Source organism: Aotus nancymaae, unplaced genomic scaffold, assembly GCF_030222135.1.
Source record: "Aotus nancymaae isolate 86718 unplaced genomic scaffold, 86718_ANA_hifiasm-v0.15.2.pri h1tg000064l_1, whole genome shotgun sequence".
Lineage (NCBI taxonomy): Eukaryota > Metazoa > Chordata > Mammalia > Primates > Aotidae > Aotus > Aotus nancymaae.
The window spans coordinates 7,911,437-7,935,318 of NW_026988479.1; the positions used below are offsets into that span (position 1 = coordinate 7,911,437).

The 23,882-nt window shown below is 37.6% G+C and overlaps 2 protein-coding genes and 1 non-coding gene across 6 annotated transcripts in view; 1 reads left to right on the plus strand and 2 right to left on the minus strand.

Annotated features, from left to right (window-relative positions):
- The first annotated feature begins 99 nt into the window (after positions 1-99).
- LEAP2 (liver enriched antimicrobial peptide 2) lies at positions 100-2,973 on the plus strand. Its single transcript, XM_012442966.3, has 3 exons — positions 100-722; positions 927-1,066; positions 1,383-2,973. Exons 1-3 carry the CDS (start codon positions 666-668, stop codon positions 1,417-1,419), a joined length of 234 nt encoding a protein of 77 aa, XP_012298389.1. The 5' UTR covers positions 100-665; the 3' UTR covers positions 1,420-2,973.
- AFF4 (ALF transcription elongation factor 4) overlaps positions 2,405-23,882 on the minus strand; it is an 88,112-nt gene continuing 66,634 nt past the window's right edge. For all 4 annotated transcript variants that reach the window (XM_012442569.3, XM_012442720.2, XM_012442793.3 and 1 more), the window contains 11 exons: positions 22,538-23,455; positions 20,150-20,238; positions 19,284-19,521; positions 15,718-15,812; positions 15,046-15,109; positions 14,795-14,931; positions 14,470-14,541; positions 13,277-13,370; positions 12,354-12,397; positions 10,324-10,544; positions 2,405-8,477 (listed from right to left, as the gene is read on the minus strand). In XM_012442569.3, the coding sequence (XP_012297992.1) occupies positions 8,350-8,477; positions 10,324-10,544; positions 12,354-12,397; positions 13,277-13,370; positions 14,470-14,541; positions 14,795-14,931; positions 15,046-15,109; positions 15,718-15,812; positions 19,284-19,521; positions 20,150-20,238; positions 22,538-23,455 (2,100 nt within the window). In that variant the 3' untranslated portion in view covers positions 2,405-8,349. The remainder of the gene's footprint in view (positions 8,478-10,323; positions 10,545-12,353; positions 12,398-13,276; positions 13,371-14,469; positions 14,542-14,794; positions 14,932-15,045; positions 15,110-15,717; positions 15,813-19,283; positions 19,522-20,149; positions 20,239-22,537; positions 23,456-23,882) is intronic.
- LOC135270697 (U5 spliceosomal RNA) lies at positions 15,942-16,058 on the minus strand. The gene has a single exon (XR_010338826.1). It is a non-coding gene; the product is annotated as a U5 spliceosomal RNA (small nuclear RNA).

The window sequence follows — 23,882 nt, forward strand, 5'->3', positions numbered from 1 at the left end:
TAAGTCTCACATCCAGCCATTACCCTGAGAGGGCAGGAAGCCAGACTTTGAACTTTCCACAGCTAGGTCTTCATTCTACTAGTGAGATGAACTGGTGCAGATTAGGGTGATAGTTCATCTAAGCAAGTGGAGGAGCTGGGGGACTGTATACCTTCCTGAGGCATCCTCCCATAGAAAGGAGATAAGGGCTTTATCCTAATTGCCTGTACACAACAGATCGGTACTTCTTTCCTAGACAAGGCTGAAAGGGGTCAACATTATTTCTGAAGACTTTATTATTGGAATTCTATTTTTATTGGGAGTGATCTCACTGAGCTATTTTGGAATAGAAATGTGGCTAGTTGCCTGATCTCCCTCAATGGTTTCACGTGGCTTTCAAAGGGAAGGAGGGGCAGTGCTGACTTTTGGTAAAATGGGCGAAAGGGTCCATGCCAGCAACACAATCACTCAAAGTCCAGATGAGGGATCAGTAAATACAATGTGCCTGAAAGGTGGCCCTTGGGCACATTCCTCTGGTAGACATTAACTTATTAAATTGATTCTGATTACAAATATAAACTTTGCCCCCATCTCACCCGGTAGCAATGCAAGAGTCAATGTGAGTCTATAAAAGGAAGTAGGAACTGTCCCTGGCTTTCAGGCTCCAACATCCTGCCTCTGTCAAGATGTGGCACCTCAAACTTTGTGCAGTGCTCATGATGTTCTTGTTGCTGTTGGGCCAGGTAAGGAGGGACGGATATGTATGTGTATGTGTGGAGTGTGGAGATGACAGTAGTGGTGGAACCGTAAGTGAAACTTGAAAGCCAGACTCAGTCCTGAGGAATGGTTCCTCTGTTCTGAGTCTACAGCATCTGGGGAATGATCATTCTTCCAAAGTGTGCGGCAGGGTGTCAACACTTCCATGTCTGGATGTCTTTGCTCTACAGATAAATGGCTCCCCAATACCAGAAGTGAGTTCAGCAAAGAGAAGGCCAAAGAGAATGACCCCATTTTGGAGAGGGGTTTCCCTCAGGCCCATTGGAGCCTCCTGCCGGGATGATTCTGAGTGTATCACAAGGCTATGCAGGTACTCCACGAACCTAGGAGCAGGGTTGGGCCAGAGAGCCCTGGGAAGCTGGGCAGAGAAGTGATGAGGGGACACATGAACCTAAGAATAAAGCTGGGCTGGAGGAGTTCTGGGCTGAGACTGGGAGCTCCATGGAAAATCCCTTAGGAGTTAGGAGCCAAGAACAGCTCCACATGGGTACCATGAAAGATTGGTGACTTTCCATTCTTCAGTCTTTCTTGAGACTAAATAGATCAAGTGAAGAGGGAAATGCAGCAGAGGTGGCCCTGGTCACTCCTAGACTCATTCTTAAAAACTGCCTTTTCTTTTCCCCTAGAAAAAGACGTTGTTCCTTAAGCGTGGCCCAGGAATGAAGTACATACCAGGGGAAGAAAGGATAGCAGTCATCTCTGACAATGCTCCGTTCTATGGAATATTGATTAACTGCATTTTGGCTGGAGACATACAAGTGAAGCAATCTTGTATTTTTAATATTTAAAGGCAGATGTATGCTTTAAATTGGTCTCCATTTCTTCTTAGAATGTTGATATATGGATAAGAATAACTAAACTTGTCACTTTAGAGTTTATTTTTCTATGGATACTATTAAATGTCTCAAATTGAAATTTTAGCAGTCTGGAATTCAAGCTTTTGAGGGAAAGAAGGATTCACTTTGTATACTACAGAAAAAAAGAGCACTGCCCAATAACATGTTAACTTCTCGATCTGGAAAGTGTGGTGAGAGTTAACATTCTTTCAAGAATCTTATAAAGAACACAATGGTAGGTTAAAGGCAAAAGTTTAGCAACAGCTATGTAATCAGCTTTGACAAGTTCCTAAGTTGTAGCCCTGGATCCCTTCACTCCATGATAACTCTTCAGGGAGGTGTCAAAGACAGCAGGCTTGAGAGGCTGAGGCAGGAGAATCACTTGAACCTGGGAGGTGGAAATTGCAGTGAGCCGAGATCACGCCACTGCACTCCAGTCTGGGTGACAGAGCGAGACTCTGTCTCAAAAAAAAAAGATGGTCAAGCTTGGCACTTGCCATCTAAGACAAACACCCAAGTTTGTCTATGACTGTCTGAATGTAAGGGAGAACAAAAAGAAAAATCTAGTTTAATAAAGCAATAAAAGCCCAAGTCACCAAAAGCAACAAAAGGGATTTAAGATTTCTGCTGGGACAAGGTAAATTTTGACATAAGCACAACGACCTATGGCCAGCAAGTTCAGAATTTCTGTAATCAGAAAATGAGATCTCAGCTGGCAGGAATAGACTTTGTAGTAATAGACCTGAAGACACAAAACACGAATTCCATGAAAAGGGCTAAGAGTTGAAGAAGTATAAAGAGCACAGTGTTCATTAACTTTAATACAGAAAATCTATTTATATTTATTAAACTTAGTTTCTCCAGCTATGGTTTGGCATTGTACAAAGCATCTTAATGACACAGTAGAGTTAAAAAGATCTTTACAAATTGAAATGTGATACCCTTGTCTCCAAATATTTTAATTGCCATAAATTTGTTTAAAAATACACATTAAACGCATGTTTGACACTCTAAACTTTCTATACTCTCAATACCACAAAATACATATAATATACTATACAGATGTGGAAAAATCTAGTTAGTATATAATACTTTGCTCACCATTAACAGCTTTATCATGTGAAATGCACATACTGACTTAGAAATCCTAGCTTTTGAGCCCCAAAGTACCTCTGAAATTTTAATGTATTGCAACAAATAAAAATCACAGTATATAATTGAAATTTTGGTTGAAAATGTCAGATGCCTAAATATTTTGGATAAAAGAAATGTAAAACAAAGATTTGGATCATGTACAAAACAAAGGCATCCTATCAGTCACTAACAGTACCTTTCTGCAAAATCAACAGGCTTTTAATTTTTCAGTGACATTACCACCCCTCCAAAACCCTCCCAAAATATCAAACAATTATTTACCAAATAATTTTAATTTCAAATAAAAGGATTTTCAATAAATATATAAGCATTTCCATCCTCCATATACAAAATTTCTTAAAACCATTCAAAACGGAGGTTAGATAGAAATTTTCATAACTGTGCTTACCAACCCCACAACTGGCCCTCAAAGATGGTGCCTTTTCAGGCAATGTCAACTGGGCCAGTTCTGTTGGTGAGCCCCCCACCCCCAACCCCAACCATCCCAGGACTGTTGAATGCTCATGTCAATGATTTGCCAGGTGTGTGCATAAAGTTGTAAAATGGGGACACTTCTGGAACAACAACAACAAACTCAACAATATGGATAATCATGGCATTGATTTGAAAGGCAGCATTTCCAAATTGATATTTTCCGGAGAGGAACATAGCAGGTAGAGAATGCTAATGGTTAAAAGCTGAAAAGAAATCCCACATGGAAGCAGTAAGAGGTCAAAACTGAGTATTACTAGAATTTCTGGGTGGGAGCTTTTTTTCCACGTTCATTTAGAAAGCTTTTTTTAATTTTTAAGAATGGCAAGTTATGCTTAGCTGAGTAACAGTGGCAAGGAGAGGTCAATGCTGACATTCCTGAAAGTCAACTTCTTTACATGATGACTACTTAGGCTGCTATTTTAAGATACATAAAGATCTCTAAGACTTGGATTAGACTTAACTCGAATACCTTATTCTGTGACCAAATTACATGAAAAGAAGATACATAGTTATTCTTTCCATTCCCTTTTCTGGAGACAGCAAGTTCTTTTTAATTAACCTTAGGGTTTATGTGAATAGGAGCTTTGTAAGACCAGCGTCCACTTTACTATTAATAATTTACTTTTTATCACTTGCTAACTTGGTTTTGGGGTCTAGAGGTCTATTTTATTTTATTTATTTTTTTGAGACAGAGTCTTGCTCTGTTGCCCAGGCTGGAGTGTAATGGCACGATCTCAGCTCACTGCTACCTCCACCTCCCAAGTGCAAGCAATTCTCCTGCCTCAGTCTCCCGAGTAGCTGGGACTATAGGCACGTGTCACCATGCCCAGCTAATTTTTGTATTTTTAGTAGAGACGGGGTTTCACCGTGTTAGCCAGGATGGTCTTGATCTCCTGACCTTGTGATCCACCCACCTCAGCCTCCCAAAGTGCTGGGATTACAGGCATGAGCCACTGCACCCAGCCTAGAGGTCTAAAATGAATTTCTCCATTAGTGAGTATCTGAAAGACATGCTCACAAACATGAACAATTTGGCCTCTTGTCACTACATATTCCAAGGCATTCAATAATGATATCTTCTATTAATTTTACTGAATAGCAACCTTAGATGTGCAATATTATTACTGGAAAAAAGCCTGCCTCTTCAACACATTAATGCATAAAGTTGAAATAAAATTTATGTTCCATGTATTAGGGGATATATAGGTATGATAGGTGTCTATATGGGCTTGAAATGCTCTGGCTCCCCAAGTTACTTAGGTTTTTTAGAAAAAACATCATCACAAGCTGCCTAACAGTCATCCCAGAAGATGTTCCTGGGACCCAGACACAAACTCCTATAAATCAAAATATATAATGAGGCCATACTGTTTAATTAGCAACTGGAAAATTAAAATCTTTCCCACCCTGTAAGAGCCCTATTACACTACAGAAGTGCTCAAATACGTTTTAAAAGTTAATTTACTACAAATCATAGTAATTAAGCTTTAACAATCTAAAGGAATACACATTGCACCCTTGAACATTAATATTCAAGGTGTCAACAAGAAAGTGTCTTAGATCAATTTAATAAATAATGTGGAAATAGTTGCACTAAGCTAAAATACTAAACACACACATTTTTGACAAACTAATTTCATGTTTTCATACATACATACATACATATATATAAAGTGTGTATGTGTACATAATTTTAAGATCCAAAGTTGCATACCCTTACACCTAGAAGAGTGCACAGTGTGTGTGCCCTTCCTCTATATAACTAGGCATCACTGATTGGAACAATCACTGGCTGCTCTGAAACTCCACAGAGTACTGGCCTCCAGAGCCAGAACTTTCATTTATAACAGGTGCCTTTTGTAGGCTCTTGCTTCAGAATGCAAGCTCATTCATGAAAAAATGTACCAAAGTTTCTGTCATTAAATACAAAATGATGCTGTCTGATCTGGCTGATTAAATCTTTAATGAAAAGAAACAAACAATTTTTAAAAACCAGTGAATCTAATAAAGCCACAAGTGTGTCACTCAAAGTGCAGCCCAGGTGCCTATGAATCCGCCACTGCGAGAGCTCCCAGAAACACAGGCATCTGTGGGTTCGTGCACACACTGCTCTCAATTGCTTTCACACTAGAGAATTAAATCAGTGGTGGTCAACCTTCTCCACTCTTCGGCAGCTACAGCTGTTAAGTTTATCTGAAGTACTCACTGCGTATAAAGTCACTTGCCCAGAAAAAGGTGGCACTGAGGCAAGGAATGGGCTGGATGCTCTCTAACCAGACTGGAGCCTGGGCTGAGCTGTGGAAACTCCCCTGAAGGGGAATGCTCCCCATAGCCCAGCCCAGTCTGGCCCAGGCAAGACTACTGTGACAACTGCGTCCACTGCAATTGGTTCGTTGGTTGCTTGTAAAGAGTCCAATGGTGTATAGGCTGCTGCCTCCTGGCATACAAGTGTGGTCATAAAGAGCAATCAACAGAGTAATTGTTAAAATAGTTGTTATTTCTATAATTAACCACATGTTAAGTACAAGTCTCAGACTAAGTTTTTAGCCACTTGTCAAATTCAGTTTTAAATGGTTAGAAAACACTGAGGACACCTATTGAGGAGGGAGGAATGGTCACCTGTAAAGGAGTCCAAAATATGTGCCGGAGCAGATGATGACAAAGACAGAACATCTAATGAGACAGATATGAAGGAAAGGGAGTATTTCCACACACTATGACATTGAATATTCAGTCATTTATGACAGTATTTCAATTCATTACAACCTTGTGGGAAAAACCCTCCACAATGAAAAGGTTGAAAAAGTCATTCTCCAAAAATTAAGACAGTTTTAAAGAGAAAATATTACAGCAGCACCATAAACCATGCAGGAAACTCTGCTTTAACAAAATAATCAGTGTGACCCCAGAAATGCTCCTGCTGCCTTTCAGGACATACAAGAGACTAGAACACACTAGAACTTAGAGGTATCCCACTGGCTATTGTTGCTGAAAGTCTGAAAGCCCAGAGGATACTTTTTCCATTTCTAAGACAACACTGTAAGTTAAGGAATCAGAGTCAGAGAAGTCAGAGAAGGACAAGACATACATGTACTTGATTAACAACCATTATTTCTTACTAAATAACTATCGTGATCACTGAGAAGTTGCCCTCTTATGGAAAACTGTTCCTAGAACACACTGAGATTAAGTTAGAAAGATATCAGAGGCAATTTCTCCAAGAGAAACGGGTTAAATCCAACATAATTTGTACATCTCAATCTTCAATGATATCTAAAAACAATCTGAGGTACAAAACAGTTAAGAAGCTCTATAAATATGAGGCCACAAGGACAATGAAAGTTCACCTTCAGAACTAAGTGTAAAAAAGACTCAAACTCAAAGGAGTCACTGCACCACGGGACTTGAAGCTTTTCTATCCCTTCGTTCCCCTTTCCTATTTCAAGCCTTAGCAATCATCTACAAATAGTAGGATAATCTTTTTTTTCTGACTAGATAGATTCATTTTTGGAATGGGGAGAGGGACAAACTATTTTTCAAAGCAGCATTAACCCAACTGGTCAGACTAAGTCATGTACCAAAGCAATAGCTTTTCTGAAAGAACTAATCTTTCTGTGACCCTAAAGAAATATTTAAAATGAAAGAGAATTTAACATTATTATTGTAGAAGACCAATCATGTATGGACGATCTGGTCCTAGTGTAAAACTTCATTTGTAAACAATCCATAGTCTTCATTTAAAGGTAAGATTTAAGGCACACCAAATATGATAGGGGCATGAAAAATAAAGTACAGAGGGTACATTTCTTACCTTTGACTTCTATATGCACCTTGTAGCAGAAGGTACTTTGATATACAACTCTTACAGAGCCGGCTTCTTAAGCTCTACTCCTGGCCCCCTCCCCATCCCGAGAGCTCACACTGAACAAGTTAGGTATACTTTCCTAGTGTGAAATTTTCTGATTCCATCAGAAACATACATCATTGAAGAGGGCCTTCATAATACAAAAGGAGTAAACATAAGATAGGTTTAAAAAGAAGAAATTCATCATCTCTACATCAGGCATTAGAACTGTAAGTTGTATAGCAAAAGCACACACCAAAGCTCCAGCCTATTTCTGTATCAGTCACTGCATGCTCATATCAGAGCATCATAATCCAGTATGAGGGGGAAAAATCTGAAAAATAACTCTAACCATCAAAGATTATCAAAGACACATAGGCAGCAACCCTCAGTACTTATTCTGTTTTGATTAAGTGTCAAATGATTAGCAACAAAAAAGAACATATGGTTTTAATAAAATCCATAAAGTTCAGGATTGTCCTTGTATGAAAACCTTTAACACGAAATGCTTCTTCTAGAAAGTTTGCCCACCCTCTTTTGTAATGCATTAAATGCAAGTTATAGTCACCTTGTGATTGCTGTAGTGTTATTAACACACATTCACAGTTTTTGAAATAATGCATACCAAATCAGACACATTTCATATTACATACATGTAGAATGCCATTCTCTCACATTTAAGTGATTTTTCATGTATAGAAGAATATCCTTAATACTAACTGTAAATTCCACAATAATAAAATGGGAGTTATCATTTCAATTATCAGGTAGTAGGTATAGAAAGAATATGTTCTTATTTTAGATGAACCAGTTCTTACTCTTAGAACAGCTACCACAAAAAGACATTAGGTAATAAAGCTCCCAAAGTATATAAATAAAAATGTCTACATTAAATTTATGCTAAATATTCAACAGAGTAAATTCATAGGCAGAAATAACTAAGTCTTAAACTAGCCCCAGTCTGGGAACTTAAAAAAATTAAAATAAATAAAATTTCAATTCATTAGTTATGAATTGCAACTGGAATTTCAATCTTATAGCTCATGGAAACCATCGTATCAATGTGCTGCAGATTTAAAAGCATTTAAATAATTTTTCACATTGGAAATATTAAAGGGGCCAACTGACATGATGGCTTTGGATTATAAAAAACAACACATAACCAACGAGGAGAAAACTATTCCTCATTCTTAGTGTCGACTAGGTGGTATGTTATGGCAGTTTTTCTTCGTGATGTGACACAGTGTTGTGGAGAAAATCAGAGGCAACGAGAATGTGTTCAGTTCAAGATATCAACTTGGCATCCTGGCGAAGCCAGTGCAGTCCCTGCCGGGTGTAACGAACTAGATCTGTCATGATGCTTGCATTAAAGATGAGAGGACCCATTACTTTATCCAGTTCAGCAAAGAATTCTGGAAAACCAAAAATATTCATTAAATGATACATACTCCTTTGAATCACTGCTTTAAAATTTTGAGTAGAGATTATAAAACAGCATTCATATAAACTCAAAAAATACCTCCTCCCACACTAAAATGATTACTGTCCATGTTTTAGAGCAAATCATTCCACAGTGTCTCTCAAGTTATAGTTGTTCCCTAGGTCATGCACATTTTAAAGAGAATGTATGGTCAGAAATTAAGTGTTATATGTATACGCAGGATTCCACGAATGGAAATGATAAAGGGCTATTATGCAGTAAATATTATTAAAATGAAGACCTAGTGCCACAATGTGCTACTGATTATGCAAAACATTTTGTGTATTGTTTTTGTATAAGAAGAAAGTGATACAAAAAGGAAGATGTTCTTTGCATGTTTCCTGTAACAGCCTCTATGAGGTTAGACACTTAAGACTGTATCAAACTTTCGGCTAGCATCATATGACATGAACCAACTGATAACTACCCTATGTTTTTATTCATTTATTTTATTTTTTTTAAGGAGTCTCCCTCTGTTGCCCAGGCTGGAGTGTAGTGGCGCAATCTTGGTTCACTGCAACCCCTGTCTCCTGGGTCCAAGCGATTCTCCTGCCTCAGCCAAATGTAAAATACAAAAAAATTTCGTATTTTTTTAGTAGAGACGGAGTTTCACCATGTTGGCCAGGCTGGTCTCTAACTCCTGACCTTGGGTGATCCACTTTGGGCTCCCAAAGTGCTGAGATTACAAGCGTGAGCCACCACGCCCAGCCACAAATTGTATTTTTATAAATACAACTTTTGTTGTATGTTGGGATTCCCACCCTGGGCAACATAATGAGAGCTTGTCTCTACAAAAAGTAGAAAAATTAGCTGGGTATGGTGGCACCCATCTGCAGTCCCAGCTACTCAAGAGGCTGAGGCAGGAGGATCACTTGAGCCCAAGTGGTAGAGGCTGCAGTGAGCTGTGACTTTGCCACTGCACTCCAGCCTGGGTGACAGAGTAAAACGCTGTCTGAAAAAAAAAAAGTTGGGATTCTACTTTTACTTTTCTCTCACCATTACCTCTCTTACGGATAGGAATCTTTCATTTTCATCTGATTAACTGTTCATACTATAAGTATTTAAATGTACCCTGTGACAAAAGGACACTTAATTGACTGGCTAATATAGTGTTTCTCTGTAAAGGATCTGCCTAAAGAGAAGCTGCATGCACATATTTGTGAATAACATCTACTAAAATAAAATGGTGTTTATACAGCACTTTCTACTAAGTTCTTCAAAGACTTTATAATTCTCAATATCCTTAGTTTGGGAAATAAACTTTTAAGGGGCAAAGCCTCAACCAACCTAATTTTAAAGAATGTTAAGAATTCTATTCATTTCCTAGTCTCCTTTATTCCATAGGTTTTCTTCCAATAAACCTAAAAATCCAGTATGAATATGCTTTCTTATACATTAAAATTCTTAGATGTACAGATGTTTGGATGTAATCCTGTGCCTACTGCCAAACTTACTGTTGACGATCATAGAGTAGGACACGTATTTTATTACTTTTATGGTATGAGCTGTATTTAATGTGCCAGAATAGAGGCACATTATCTTAGACCAAGAACTATTTTCAGTTTAATTTGTGTCACCAGAATCATGAGAGGTATTGTTTGACTAAATTCAGTTTCATTTAGTATAACTGTTAAGCAACGGAGACTATTAACAAATAGATTATCATTAACTCTAAAGTAGGTAATAAAACTAAATATAGACTGAATACTTACTTAACTAAATTATAACAGTTCCTTTTAACAATTCCATCCCTCGAAGTTATCCAGAAAGCTACCTACCTTTTTGCTCTTTGGAAAGCTGTTCAGCTTGGTCCCAAATTTCGGTGGCATAGAGGAAGTTGGACGTGACCTGAACATAGCTGGCTGCCATCTGGTGGATCTTCTGTGGAATGGTCACTGAAGAACCACTTGCAGAAGCACTACTGGCCCCAGATGAGTAATTTCCTGAATTGCCTGGTGACAGCTTTGGAGAAACAGGGGAAGGCATCCCCACAGCTTTGCTACACAACAGAAATAGGAAGCTTGTTCATATGGACATGGTAAGCATTATAAAATCAAGTACTACTAGCTCTTTCTACATGAAAGCATTTAAAAATGTAAACATTCTATTTTTTTTTTTTTTTGAGACAGAGTCTCGCTCTGTCTCAAAAAAAACTCTGTGGAGTTGGCTCACTGCAACCTCCACCTCCTGGGTTCAAGCAATTTTCTGCCTCAGCCTCCTGAATAGCTGGGATTACAGGTGCCTGCCACCATGCCCAGCTAATTTTTTTTTGTATTTTTAGTAGAGACAGAGTTTCACCATGTTAGCCAGGATGGTCTTGATCTCCCGACCTCATGATCCACCCACCTTGGCCTCCCAAAGTGCCGGGATTACAGGCATGAGCCACCACACCCGGCCAACATTCTCTTAAACTAGAGGGGTTTGCAGAGAACTACAATTTCTTCTAAATAAGTATTATAACTTTGCAATTCATAATCTTATTATCTTAGAATCTATACCCTTTGTTTTAATGAATGACAACAAAACAACAAGAGATGGAAGATAACTAAAGAAATCATATACCTTGTGACAGTTCAAAGACTTAAAAGCCAGATCCTCTTACTCTCTGCTCAACACTTTCCATCTATTCAGGAATATAATTACATATTTTTCATACTGTTTTGTACAAAGTTTGGTGGAATTCACATTTCACTTAAAAAACTGTGGTAGAAGATGGGAACATCTTTTATTGAACTCCATAATTTCTGACACTTTCCTAGTTTAACCAAATTACTCAGCTGACAAAGAGGTACAGCTCTCTCAAGCAACTGCAATCATCCAAGCTTCCTGTCAATTAAATATTTCTTAGAAAACAGGCATGTTGAAATCTGGCATGTTCATTTCAGGAGTACTAAAATTTGTGCAATGTTCAAGACTATGATCACACACTGAAAGAAAGGAAAAATCGAAAGTTGGGGAAAATCATAAATTTGTTTATATAATACTAATTTTTTGTAATTTTAGTAGAGACGAGGGTTTCACCATGTTGGCCTGGCTGGTCTCGAACTCCTAATCTTGTGATCTACCTGCCTTGGCCTCTCAAAGTGCTGGGATTACAGGCATAAGCCACCTCACTTGGCTTGTTTGTATTTTTATCTGCATTTTTAACATTATAAACTTATGTAAAAAAATACATACAGGCAAAGACAGAATGTCAATTTGTATAAACATAGTAACTGAACAGATAAACAAAATAAAAAAGGTTCCAGGGTGTTTTTCATCCTTTGAGAGATGGGTGAGATGAGAGTGATGTGGGGATGGAGGAGAAATCACAATCATGTCACCGTTACTAAATTCTGACAGTGCCAAGATTTGGCTAAAGATAAGCCCACTGTGATAAGTCCAAGTAACTATGGAAATGAAACTGTGAAAAGGATTGTGTGCTAGTAAAAACTCAGATTTCTGCAGATGAAATGTCTCATATCTAATCTTTGTGATTATGTTCATTCATATTTTCAATTCACAAAAAATACAGAGAAAAAATTCTAACTTCTAAAAATATTTTATCAGAGACAGTTTTACTTATTTAAAAAGTAATCATCTTTCCATTTTTTAGAAATTGGACCATACTCATTTTACTTTTATTTATTTATTTTTAAAAGACAGGGTTTCACCATGTTGGCCAGGCTGGTCTTGAACTCCTAACCTCAGGTGATTCACCCGCCTTGGCCTCCTAAAGTGCTGAGATTACAGGCGTGAGCCACCACGCCTGGCCTCATTTTGCTTTTATTAATTTGCCACAAATTTTATGTAATAAAATTTCACCTACCTTCCCAAACCAGGCGATGGTGCTTGAGAATTATTGTAAGAATTCTGTGGAAAAAGTAAAATATACTTAACAACAACAAAAACTACCACTACTTTATAAAGTTCTAAATATATCTGAAAGCATTGGGCCAGAGTTGATCTTAAGGAGCTTTAAAAGTTTAAGACACCAAATACACATGTGTGTGTGCATGCACGTGTGTGTGTGTAAATGTACAAAAAAAATTATTAGGTGAGAACTGGGGTGTTCTGGAAGTCTTCACAGAAGAGGCAAGAAAAGAATAAGTAACATATGGATGAAGGGAAGGGGAATAAGTCCCAGCTACTCCCAACTGCCCAGGAGTAGCTACAGTAAGCCATGATCATTTTCTTTAAAACTCCCTCTTAAAAAAAGGAGGGGGGAGTCTGGGAGAGGGGCAGGAGAGAGGTGAATCATATTAAGCACTAAGGCTACAGAAAAGACAATGTATGTGCCCCATACAGTTTGCCTAAAGCAGAAGTTTAGGCAAGAAACAGAGAGATCTTGGGGCCAGTTTAAGGAATTTAAACTTGACCCAGTAGGCAACTACTGAAGGGTTACAAGTCATAATCAGAGGCAGATTTTAGGAGGATTTATGTGGTGTTAGCCTGAAGAAACACAAGAAAACCTTTTAGGAAACTAAGATAGTAGTCAAAAAACGATGGCATGAAAATAAAAGATCATTTAAAAAAATTAAAAACAGTGGCTGCACGTGGCTACAAGAGTTCTACAATGAGATACACGTACATTAAAAAACTCAAAGAAACCTCAAACTTATCTGAAAGGTCCCAAACAGTAGCTCCTCCCTTGTTGTGTTTTGCACAAACATGAGAGCAGTTCTGGGGTAAGGACAGGAGACGACAAATTTTCTCTCCTAAGAAATGTACCTTGCACTTTTGCGTGCTTACCTTCAGGTGCTCTGTCAGTGTCTTTGAGTACTTCAGAGCATTTTCCTTCTTCAGTTTGAACAGCCTCAGGTACAGCAAAGACTCGCATCGCAGGCTAGCCAATGGAAAATGGCAGCTTATTTACCAGGACAGCAAACTCTGGTCAGATCTGCACAGACAGCCTTTGCATTGTGCAAAAATATATAACTGGCTCATGTGACCACAGCATAGGCCACAACACTAACCCTTAGGCAAAACCAAAAGATGTGCTCTTATTGTGGTATACAACCTAGGGAGAGGAAGATAACTAAGAAGCCTAGGACTAGCCTTTCATTATTTGTTGACATTCCAAAATTCAAACCTCACCTCATAGGACGCCAACATGTTAGGAAGTTTTAAAGACTACAAAGGGAGAGAATTTCCAAACCAAATTGTAAACAATCTAAAATTAAAGAACGAAAACTGGGAAACTCAACTACAAACATTACAAACCAAAACATGGCTTACAAAGACCCTGCAGGATCATCCCTGCCTATGTCTCCAGTCACACCTGCTTCTCGATGGTCTTCTTTTAATTCCTTAAAAGTTTCCCATTTCTTTCCACCATTTAGCCCTTGTACATGTTGTTCCCTCTGAATAGAGTAGGTCTCCCTACCCTCTACTGTTACAGTTACATATACTTTTCTTTCAAAATAATTAATATGGACTTGTATGATGATTTGGTTGATTTCTGTCTTCTCATACTAGACAATATTCCATGATGAATAGGGCTCTGTTAGTTTTCTTCTTAGTTGCATTCCCAGTGTTAAACAGAGTGCCAGGTAAAGTAAAGGCCTGTAACAACCGAACTGATAATATCTCACTAGGATGAAGCAAGCAATTCACATCCTTTATTCTCAGCAAGTTAGATGTATATATATGTGAATGGAGAGAGAGGGTACCAAAAGAAGAGCATGGAAAAGTCAGACCGTGGAGGTTTCTAACATCAGTTCCACCAAACCAAAGCTTTCATCAAGAGGGAAATGGATCAGAGACTGACAACAACTAAAACCTTTTAGTAGGAATTTTGAGTTACTTCCTGCTTGACCCATCAGGAACAGATTTAAGACGGGATTATAGAAGGCTGATTTAAGGAAAACATTCAGAAGAGCAACACAGCACTATTTATCATAGAACTTCCTGTCATCTATAGAGGCTAGTACACAGAAACTCACCAAAGTACTGTGAGTCGTTTATCTGCAGCTGTAGCATCTGGTGCCAAATAGTTCTTTAGCTTCATAGTGTATCTGTGAGTTACAATAACAAACAAATGACAAACAGAATACTTCACCTTGATCTTATGATTTCACTTGTTCTCAAAACATTAGAATTTCAAGCCTAAATAAAAGCAAAAATACTCATTGAAGTATCTACTTTTCCTTTATCCAAGGACGTTAAAGGATTATACACCCTCTTCAGTTTACTATGTATCAGCTCCTTCCCTAGATGGACCAGAGAAATAATGTTATTGCCAATTATTTGCCACGTTTTTCCACTTACTTGATGAGATCCACCGTCTCTGAATACATAGGGAATGGGGATTTGGATTCCTGAGCATTTTTCTCTAATGCATTCCCACATTCAATGAAAGATACCACAGCATCAAGATAGTACACAGCTTTCTCAAACCTATCAGACTGAAGAAAGGAGAATACAAGTAATGAGTAGTGATCTACTATGGCTACAAACATCAAAAGATTATTTAAGTTAATTTGATTAAATACGTAATTGTACGGAGATTATTTACATACCAACGCATCTGCATTGTGCTTTAGCTTTTTTGCTTCTTGTAGATAATGATCTGCTGAATAATTTCTGCAAGGTAAATTTTCATTATAAATAAAATAGTAAATATTTTCAGATAATACTAGTTCATTTCAGTATCTAGTAATCCTCAGTTTTTATGTCCTCAAGCAAATAAAATGAGCTATTACTAAGTACTTGTTTCAGTTTTTTCTGACAAATGTTTATATCAGGTTAAAAGCGTAAGTTATTTGGCTAACTCATGGCAAATCTAATTAGGAAAATAGAAATCAAGCTCCCTAGTATTAAATACTAAGTTACTCAAGTTGACTGAAAGATTAAGCATAAATAAAATGTGAGCAGAAGAAATAATCTTTTATTAAAACAGAGGAAAAAAACAATATTGCTCTTCCTCATCTAAGAAACACTCCATTTTAACAGTGGTATCAGCAGTAGTAAGGTTCTTCTACTAAAAGGCAGATCATTCACATCCCCCATGGGAGTCACTAAAGGAGCAGTACTTGGACTAATGGGTACCTTTCAAATTGAAACTTGAATATGCTGCAGATCATATGTAACTATTTATCCTTCCGATCAACGATAGAAATTAAAATAAGTTTCTTATATGCTGTCTGAAATCATTTCTTAGATACACATACAAAAAATTGTTATTATCTTACCTGTCATCAAAGACAAGCTTTGTTCTCCGAGGCTTAGAAGATTCAAGAGTTGGTGCAGATGGAGGACAGTGAGAGGAGCTACTTGGAGCCTTTTCCTGACCAAAAAAATAAATAACTACAATAAAAACTGTAAGGAGATTAAAAATTAAACTAACAGCGTTTTTTTCAGCCACTGGTAAAAAGGAAACAAAAATCCATTGCCCTTTTTTTTTTTAAAAAAAAAAAGCCCTGACTAAGCAGGACATCAAAAAATTCAGTTATAAACTCATAATTGTACCTCTTCATGGAAATCTTTAGTAAAAAGCAAATGATTTATCTGTTATGAAGAGAAACCAGAGCATGTCCATTGCCTTTTGTAATGAATTTCCTTGTTATAAAACTTTTATAAACTTCATAATGTAAACTTTTTTTAAAAAAACAATGGGTCCATTTTATATAACTGTAATATTCATTCTAATATTTATATAAGGGTCTACTATAAAACAGGCACTGGCCTAGGCAGTTGTTAAAACATAAGGAAGACAAAACCTAATACCAAAATGTCAGCACTACTTATGGCAAAATTTATTGATAGTTGCTCGTCAATGAAAACAGCAATAATATTAATAGCACCTAATGTTTATTATGTGCTTATTACTTACCAGACACTAAGTTAACTAAGTACTTAGCACTGTTTTTAATCCCTCAACAACCTTAGGAAATAAGTACTGCTATTAAGATAAAATGAAAAAGCAGTCTCAAGGAGGTTGAGTAACTTGCCTAAGTTCAAATAGGTTTTAAGTGGCATTCCTGGAATTGAGTTTTAAATTCAGAATTGTCAGTCTTCAGAAGCCTAGCTACTTTCTTAAACTTTATTCTGCCTCCCATCCACATGTCTTTTTTTTTTTTTTTTTTTTGAGATGGGGTCTTGCTATGTTGCCCAGGTTGGTCTCAAACTCCTAGGCTCAAGTGATCCTCATACCTCAGCCTCCTGAGTAGCTGGGATAGTAGGCATGTACCACTGTACCTGGCTACATGTCTGCTCTGCCTCCTTTCAATATAGCCCTATAGGATTCTCTCTCAACTGCCTCCCATCCTGCCCTATCTTTAATAAAATGAATACATATTTTTCTACAATAAAACACCATAAACAAGTGGAATTTATTCCAGAGAACTATGACTCTCAATTGCCTCCCATCCAGCCCTATCTTCAATAAAACAAATATACATTTTTCCATAATGAAACACCATAAACAAGTGGAATTTATTCCAGGAATGCATGGATATTTCAACATTAGAAAACCCAATAATACATAACTTTATCCAATAATATAAAATTTTTAATATTTATGTAAAACATATAAAATTTTTAAATACATAATTGTACTCTGAAATGGCCTTCTAAATACTATGTTGTACTGTAACATTACTAGGATAGTTTTCCCTCTATGTTTTATTTATTTATTTGAGACAGGGTCTCATTCTGTTACCCTGGCTGGAGTGTAGTGGTGCAATCATGGCTCACTGTGGCTTCAACCTCCTGGGCTCAAGTGGTCCTCCAGCCAGCCTTCCTAACTGTTGGAATTACAGGCCGTGAGCCACCATGCCTGGCTCCCTCTGTTTTGTAAATAGACCCCCTGAGGACCTACATTTATATTTGCTTTTCAGAGGATTTCTGAAATAAAAAAGTTTCCAGATATTTAAACATAGTTTTCTTATATAAAAATTATGTGTAATGTTGGTTTTCCAGATCTAATTTTTCTTTCATTGATAGAATAAAAAGTAGCATATTTCCTAACTAAATTACAGATTTTTCTCTAATAAACTCAAATGTCACTGCCTAACTTGGAAATTGTCAAGACTAACAAATATTTAACTTTAATTAAGTCCCAAGAGCTATTGAAATCAAAGTGGTAAGGACCTATTCTATATTTTGTTGAAAACAACAGAGTCTCAAATGACTACATTTGATCCAACAAATATTTCCTCATTACCCAGCATGTTAAGTACTAGATAAAACACAAAATAAATAAGACACAAATCCCTGCTTTCAAGAAGCTAACAAACTTCTTGAAGAAACTCCCTTCTTTTTTTTTTTCCTGAGACGGAGTCTTGCTCTGTCGCCAGGCTGGAGTCAGTGGTGCGATCTCAGCTCACTGCAACCTCTGCCTCCTGGGTTCAAGCGATTCTCCTGCCTCAGCCTCCCAAGTAGCTGGGACTACAGGCATGCGCCACCATGCCCAGCTAATTTTTGTATTTTTACTAGAGACGGGGTTTCACCATGTTGGTCAGGATGGTCTCGATCTCTTGACCTTGTGATCCACCCGCCTTGGCCTCCCAAAGTGCTGGAATTACAGGTGTGAGCCACCACGCCCGACCAAAACTCCCTTCTAACGTGTGTTAGAAGCATACACAGTGATTTTTACCTGTGAGACAGCAGAAGCCGAATGAGCAGGAGAGCTCACTTAATACATTTTTTTTTTTAAAAAAAGCAATAGCAGGTTTCAAGAAGCAAGCACAGAGCCCTCAAATTCTACAGTTAAAGGATGGGAAATGGAGAAAAACCATCAGCAGGGAGATGGAGAACTGGAGCAATGAAGCAGGGCCAATGTAAGAGTAAAGGTCTTAAGCACCTTGTGCTAACACTGAACTACTACAGAAGGAGGTTGTTCAGCTAGAGAAAATGTGTATTTTGATTTGAGAAGTTGTTAATTAAAATAATCTTAATTAAAAATTTTTTATTTTACCACATTTAATCAATATAACTAATAGCTTTAAGCAGTCTTGTTTTTCAACTCTCAAACCTTTGCTTACTAAATAATAGGTATTTTCTGATTTGAGTAAATTTGTAAACAGTTTAGAAAGCAATGCAAAGAACCTGGTAAACAAATTGAGGGTGAGTCAATTAAAGTACAGCCTTGAAAAAGCTTCTTTGATCCAAATCTCCATCCATAAACATGAAGAATATTCCCCTACATTGTGACTATCCTAGGAATAATAATTAGAAATAATTACAGTGCTAACTTAGCTAAAGATTCTTTTTCTATTTAATGAATCAAAGGCAAATGATTGCTTTGTCACCTTATGTAATAAAACTTGTTTGTAAAGTCTAATTCTGAGAAACTCAAAGCCTACTTCAAACAATACACAAGAACTCGATCTTAGCAACTAAAACCATTTAGTTCTTATTTTAAAAACTTCCATAACCAACTTTTCCAATTACTGGTTTCTATCTTTATTTTTCCAATTTTAAAGTTCTTAGAGACAGGGTCTCATCACGTTGCCCACGCTGGATTCAAATTCCTCAAGTGATCCTTCCATCTTAGCCTCCCAAACAGCTGGTACTACAGGTATGAGCCACTGCACCCAGGGGTTTTTATTTCAATGTGCATGTGACCAGCTGACTTAACCGCTTTGACAGTCTCACATCACTGTATTCATCGATCAGTATTATTATATAGAGAGGGTAAAAGGCATAGGCCTATATATTTATTGAGATGTTACAATAATTTCAAAGCAGTGTCACCTTAGAGAAGTCATATGGGAAGCTGAGTGATTTTCAAAAGCCCCAGCCCCCAACACTTTACCTTAACCTCCTTGGAGCTACTGGAAGTCTTCCCTTCGGTCTTCTTCTGCTTGGATGTGGAAGAACTGTTTTTGCTGCTGCCACTTGTCTCCTTGCTGTTACTGCTTGACTTTAAGGAAGAAGACTGACTAATAGTCCTCTTCCTAGAGCCATGCTCTGTTTTTGGATCTTTTGAAGGAACAGGCCCAGCAGGAGAAGGCAACAAATCCTTTTCTTTTGTAGCACTCTGCTTAGATGACCTGCCAAATAAAACAAATGCCCTCATTTCTCCACACAGTGATACAGAGATGACGGATTTTTCCAATTCTCTTTGTCCACTTTCAAGACAAATCTGTTTTCCCCCATTTCATTACTAGGACACATGATTTCTGTAAAACAAAATAAAACTGTAAATTCCATGAGGGTAGGCATCTTGTCTGTTTTTATTCCCGTGGTTGTATATGCAGTGCCAAAAATATGACCTACCACTCAGTAAGTACTCAATAAATATTGGTTGAATGAATGAACAAATTGACGAACGGTGAATAAAGAGATTACCACTCGTAAGTTGGCAACTAGTCTCTTGGAAATTATAGGTAAGTTTGCCACCTAACCAGAAAGTGGCATAGCTTTATTTTAATTCTCCCCCCATACTCACCCCTACCCCCAATAAAAAATGAAGAAAGGAAGAACTAATTAAATTTTAAATGTTGCCCATCCCTATTAGCTAAAAGCAAAAGCTCCCACTATGTGCCATATGTTATGTGTGTGCATTTATATGACACCCATTTACTAAAAGGAACACTCAGAGCATGTCAGAAAGTACCCAGTATCAAGTGATATACATATATTAACAACACTAGCATGCAACATGTTTTGGGGACGTACTCTCTGTTGCTGGATGGCTTATGGCCTGCCGAATTCTTGTCCTCCGTTTTGGGTTTCTTGCTCTCACTGGCTCGGCTATCATCTTCATTCTAGATGAAAAATAGAAATCGTGGCTACTAGGTCTGATTTTTATTCAACTAACTTCAGCTTCCAGCACTAGCTACCCATAAAGAGTTTATCCCTGATAAGACATCAGAAAGAAAATAAAAGAGAAGTACAATAATTCATTTAAATAATATTGAAAAAGATTAGGTTTTAAGGCTGAGGTATCCTATTTTAGACAGACTAAAACAGATTTCCTGCAGTGTCTAAGATAGCATCTTTTCAGTGTAATGATTTGAGGGGTGGCATCTGTGAAACTATAATTAAGATAAAATTTATATAACGTAAAATTCACTCTTCAGAAGTGCACAATTCCATAACATTTGGTATATTCACAGAGTTGTACAACCATCACCACAATGAATTTTAAAATATTTTTGTTACCCTGAAAAGATACTCTATACCCATTAGCAGTCTCTCCCCATCTCCTCCTCCCCCAGACACTGGCAATCCATATTTCATCTTTATGGATTTGCCTATTCTAGACATTTCAGGAAAATGGTATCATTCAATATATGTGACCTTTTGTGACTGGCTCTCCTTTCATTTAGTGTAACATTTTTAAAGTTCATCCATGTTGCAGCATGGATCAGTAGTGCATTCTCATTTATGGCCAAATAGTATTACACTGCATAGAATTTATTCACTACGTTTAGTCATTCATCAAGTGATGGCCATCTGGGTTGTCTCCACCTTTTGGCTAATATGAATAATGCTACTATGAATATTCAAGTGTAAGTTTTTCTGTGGACATATGTTTTCACTTCTCTTGGATGTATACCTAGGAGTACAACTGCAGGTCAAAAGGTAATTCTCTATTTAACTTTTTCAGTAACAACTAAACTATGTTTCAGAGCAGTGGTATCATTTCCATTCTCACCAGCACCGTCTCAAAGTTCCAACTTTTTGACAACTTTGCCAACATTTGTTATGGTCCATACTTTTGATTATAGCCCAGCCTAGTCACTGAAAAAACTTTCTGATGCAAAACACAAGTGGTGGGCCCACTCACTGCCAATGTTATTTTTCTAAATGAATCTAAGTTCTCCTTTTGCTTCAAATATCAGGGCACGAGAATGTAAATACTCTACCATAACATAATAAAACTCATTAGGTATAGTATGGACAGTAGTAAGCTTTGGTTTTCTAGAAACTCAAATAATGTGGACAATTTCAATTTTTAAAGATTCAAAAAGTAGTGAGGTACTATTCTAATTTCTCTTAATATATCATCTGCACATGGCACTGTGGTTTTATGAAAAGGAGAGAGGTAAATATCTCACTTCATTTTAAGAAAGTGCTCTACTCTCCCTGTAGTATCTAGGATTCTCAGGTCAACTAGATTGGTTCTTGTGTTCTAAGTTTATTTGGTAAGGCCATTCAGGTACCTATCTGTTCAACTAGTCAAGCTTACCTTTTAGTCTTTCACAATCATATACAGGTATCAGGGGAAATTATATTATTCTTTGATATAGACTACTTAAAACTTTACGTTCTCCTAAAAATTCCTCACTAGAGCTGAAAAGATCAGGCTGCTTTTCCCAAAGCGTTTCTATATGTGTAAGTGATTCAGATCTCTTCATTATATGATTATTATCCTCCAATCATAGACATGTGTGAGTTTTCACATTCCTCTAAGAAAACTTAAATGTACCAATTTGCCTCTATATCCAAAATTATCTTGGAGATATTTAGGGATGAGAGCTGGCTATGTGCCAGCAGTATTTTTAGCTCTGACTTTTGTTAAGGAAAAGAAGCTGGGGCACAGAGGTGCAGAGCAGATTAGTGGAATTCTTAAGGATATGTCAAAATTTGTAAATCAATTTTTTTTTAGCTGAAATCAGTATTACTTATGTTAAAAGTGTGACTTGGTCTGGGTGTAAGACAGAAAAGAATGGTAGGGATTATAACAACCTGGAGGGTACATATCCAAACTAAAAACACCTACAACCAAAATGTTGAGAATGTTGCAAAGGCCTGTTTGCAAGATGCTGCTCTCTGACCTTTACACTGGCCAGCAGATGCTAAAAAGCACTGGCTCATTTCTTATTTCATTAGCAACTACCCTGCTTTACTGAAGGACACAGGCAGAAACAAAGAAGTCCTCAAGAGACTGCTCCATATGCAGCCTCAATTGGGCCTTGGACTTACCCACCATTTTCTTTCACAGCTTATGACCCACCTTGTTACTTTGTGGCTTACTGAGATTTCCACTGCATTTCAGATTTTGATGTGGCATTTCAGATTCTGATGTTTCAAAACAAACAACAAAAACCCTTCACACACCTTATGCTTCCTCTTGCCTTTGTTGGAACCTTTTTCTGAGGCTTGTTTCTGAGCCTCTCTCGTGTGCTTTTCTGGCACATTTTTCTTTTCCCCCTTGGGCGGCTCTGTTTCTTTGTAAGGCTTTCCTGGTATTCTAGTCAAAAGATTCAGGTCAATCTTCACAATAAGTGGATACCTGTCATCAGGCTCACTGAGGGGTGAAAGAAGTTCCTTCTCTTCCATAGGAGAGAACATTCGTTGCCGAAAAAAGCTATCTTCTTCCTCCATTGAGGAGGGTTTAACAGGAGTCCTATTACTCTCGGGGTACTTAGGAGTTTGTGAGGAAGGAGGAAGGCTCTCACTTTCATCTGAATCTGAGGATGAGGTATCTGTTTCTATGATTTCCCTTGATTTCTGGGAAGATTTACTTGTTGACTTATATTTCTTTTTCTCTGCTGTAGGTCGAGGGGAAGACTTAGACTCCTTCTTTATATTGGGTTTCCTTGAGCCTTTGGTGGCTGCTTTGTGTCTGCTGGAGGGCATGCTGCTAGCCAAGTCTACAGGAGTTTCACTTTCTATCTTCAGGCCTCCACGAGGCTCTTCAGCAGCTGCCTTCTCAGCCTTTTTGGGTTGTTTTTTGCCTACAGTTCTTCTCTGTGTTGTGCTGTCACTCTGAGCAGGAGATTTCTGTCTCCCACGCCCACTTTCTGATCCCTTTTGGATGGTTTTGGAGTCTCGTCCAGGAGTAGCGGAACTCGTTTCTTTAGGTCCACTTGTATCAGTGTAGCTATTCCCAGTGCCCTGCTCTCGGCCTTCCTTTTTGTAACCTTGAGATGATGGGATGTTACTGTCCACTGAAGAAGCGGGTGACACTTTATGTGGGTTCACTTTATTCAACCAATTATCAAGTTGCCATTTGTTTGTTGGCGGGGGTTCAGGCTGAAAAACAGAGAAATACGTATGCTTTTGTCAATACTGAAGCTTTCTCCCTCCTTTATAACCTCAAAGAAGACAAAAACTACAATTGCCTCATGGAACAAAAGCATTTACTTGCCATGATTCTCTATGAACCAAAGCAAAGGGCTGAGTATTGACTATTAGCTCTTATCATCTGAATGAGAAGATAAGCTTAATGTTATATATGACCTTTAAATTACAAATATTCCTATTCAAGAATCCAATTTCAAAAGCATAATTACAAATGACCATACAGAATATTTAATTCTAGAAAGTAAAGAAATGATGTAGGCACAAAGAGATTTTTAACTGCAATTTAACAAGCTATACTAAAATTGTATTATATAAGATGCTTTTTATCAACAACAGGATGTTCTTTGTAACTACAGAACATCAATTACCATGTTGA

What these genes read in the sequence shown, in the direction of transcription:
- LEAP2 (XM_012442966.3), top strand. Translation starts at nt 666, where the DNA reads ATGTGGCACCTCAAACTTTGTGCAGTGCTCATGATGTTCTTGTTGCTG. An exon ending in TCTTGTTGCTGTTGGGCCAG is followed by an intron (nt 723 to 926) that starts GTAAGGAGGGAC and finishes TTTGCTCTACAG; the next exon opens with ATAAATGGCTCCCCAATACC. An exon ending in TGTATCACAAGGCTATGCAG is followed by an intron (nt 1,067 to 1,382) that starts GTACTCCACGAA and finishes CTTTTCCCCTAG; the next exon opens with AAAAAGACGTTGTTCCTTAA.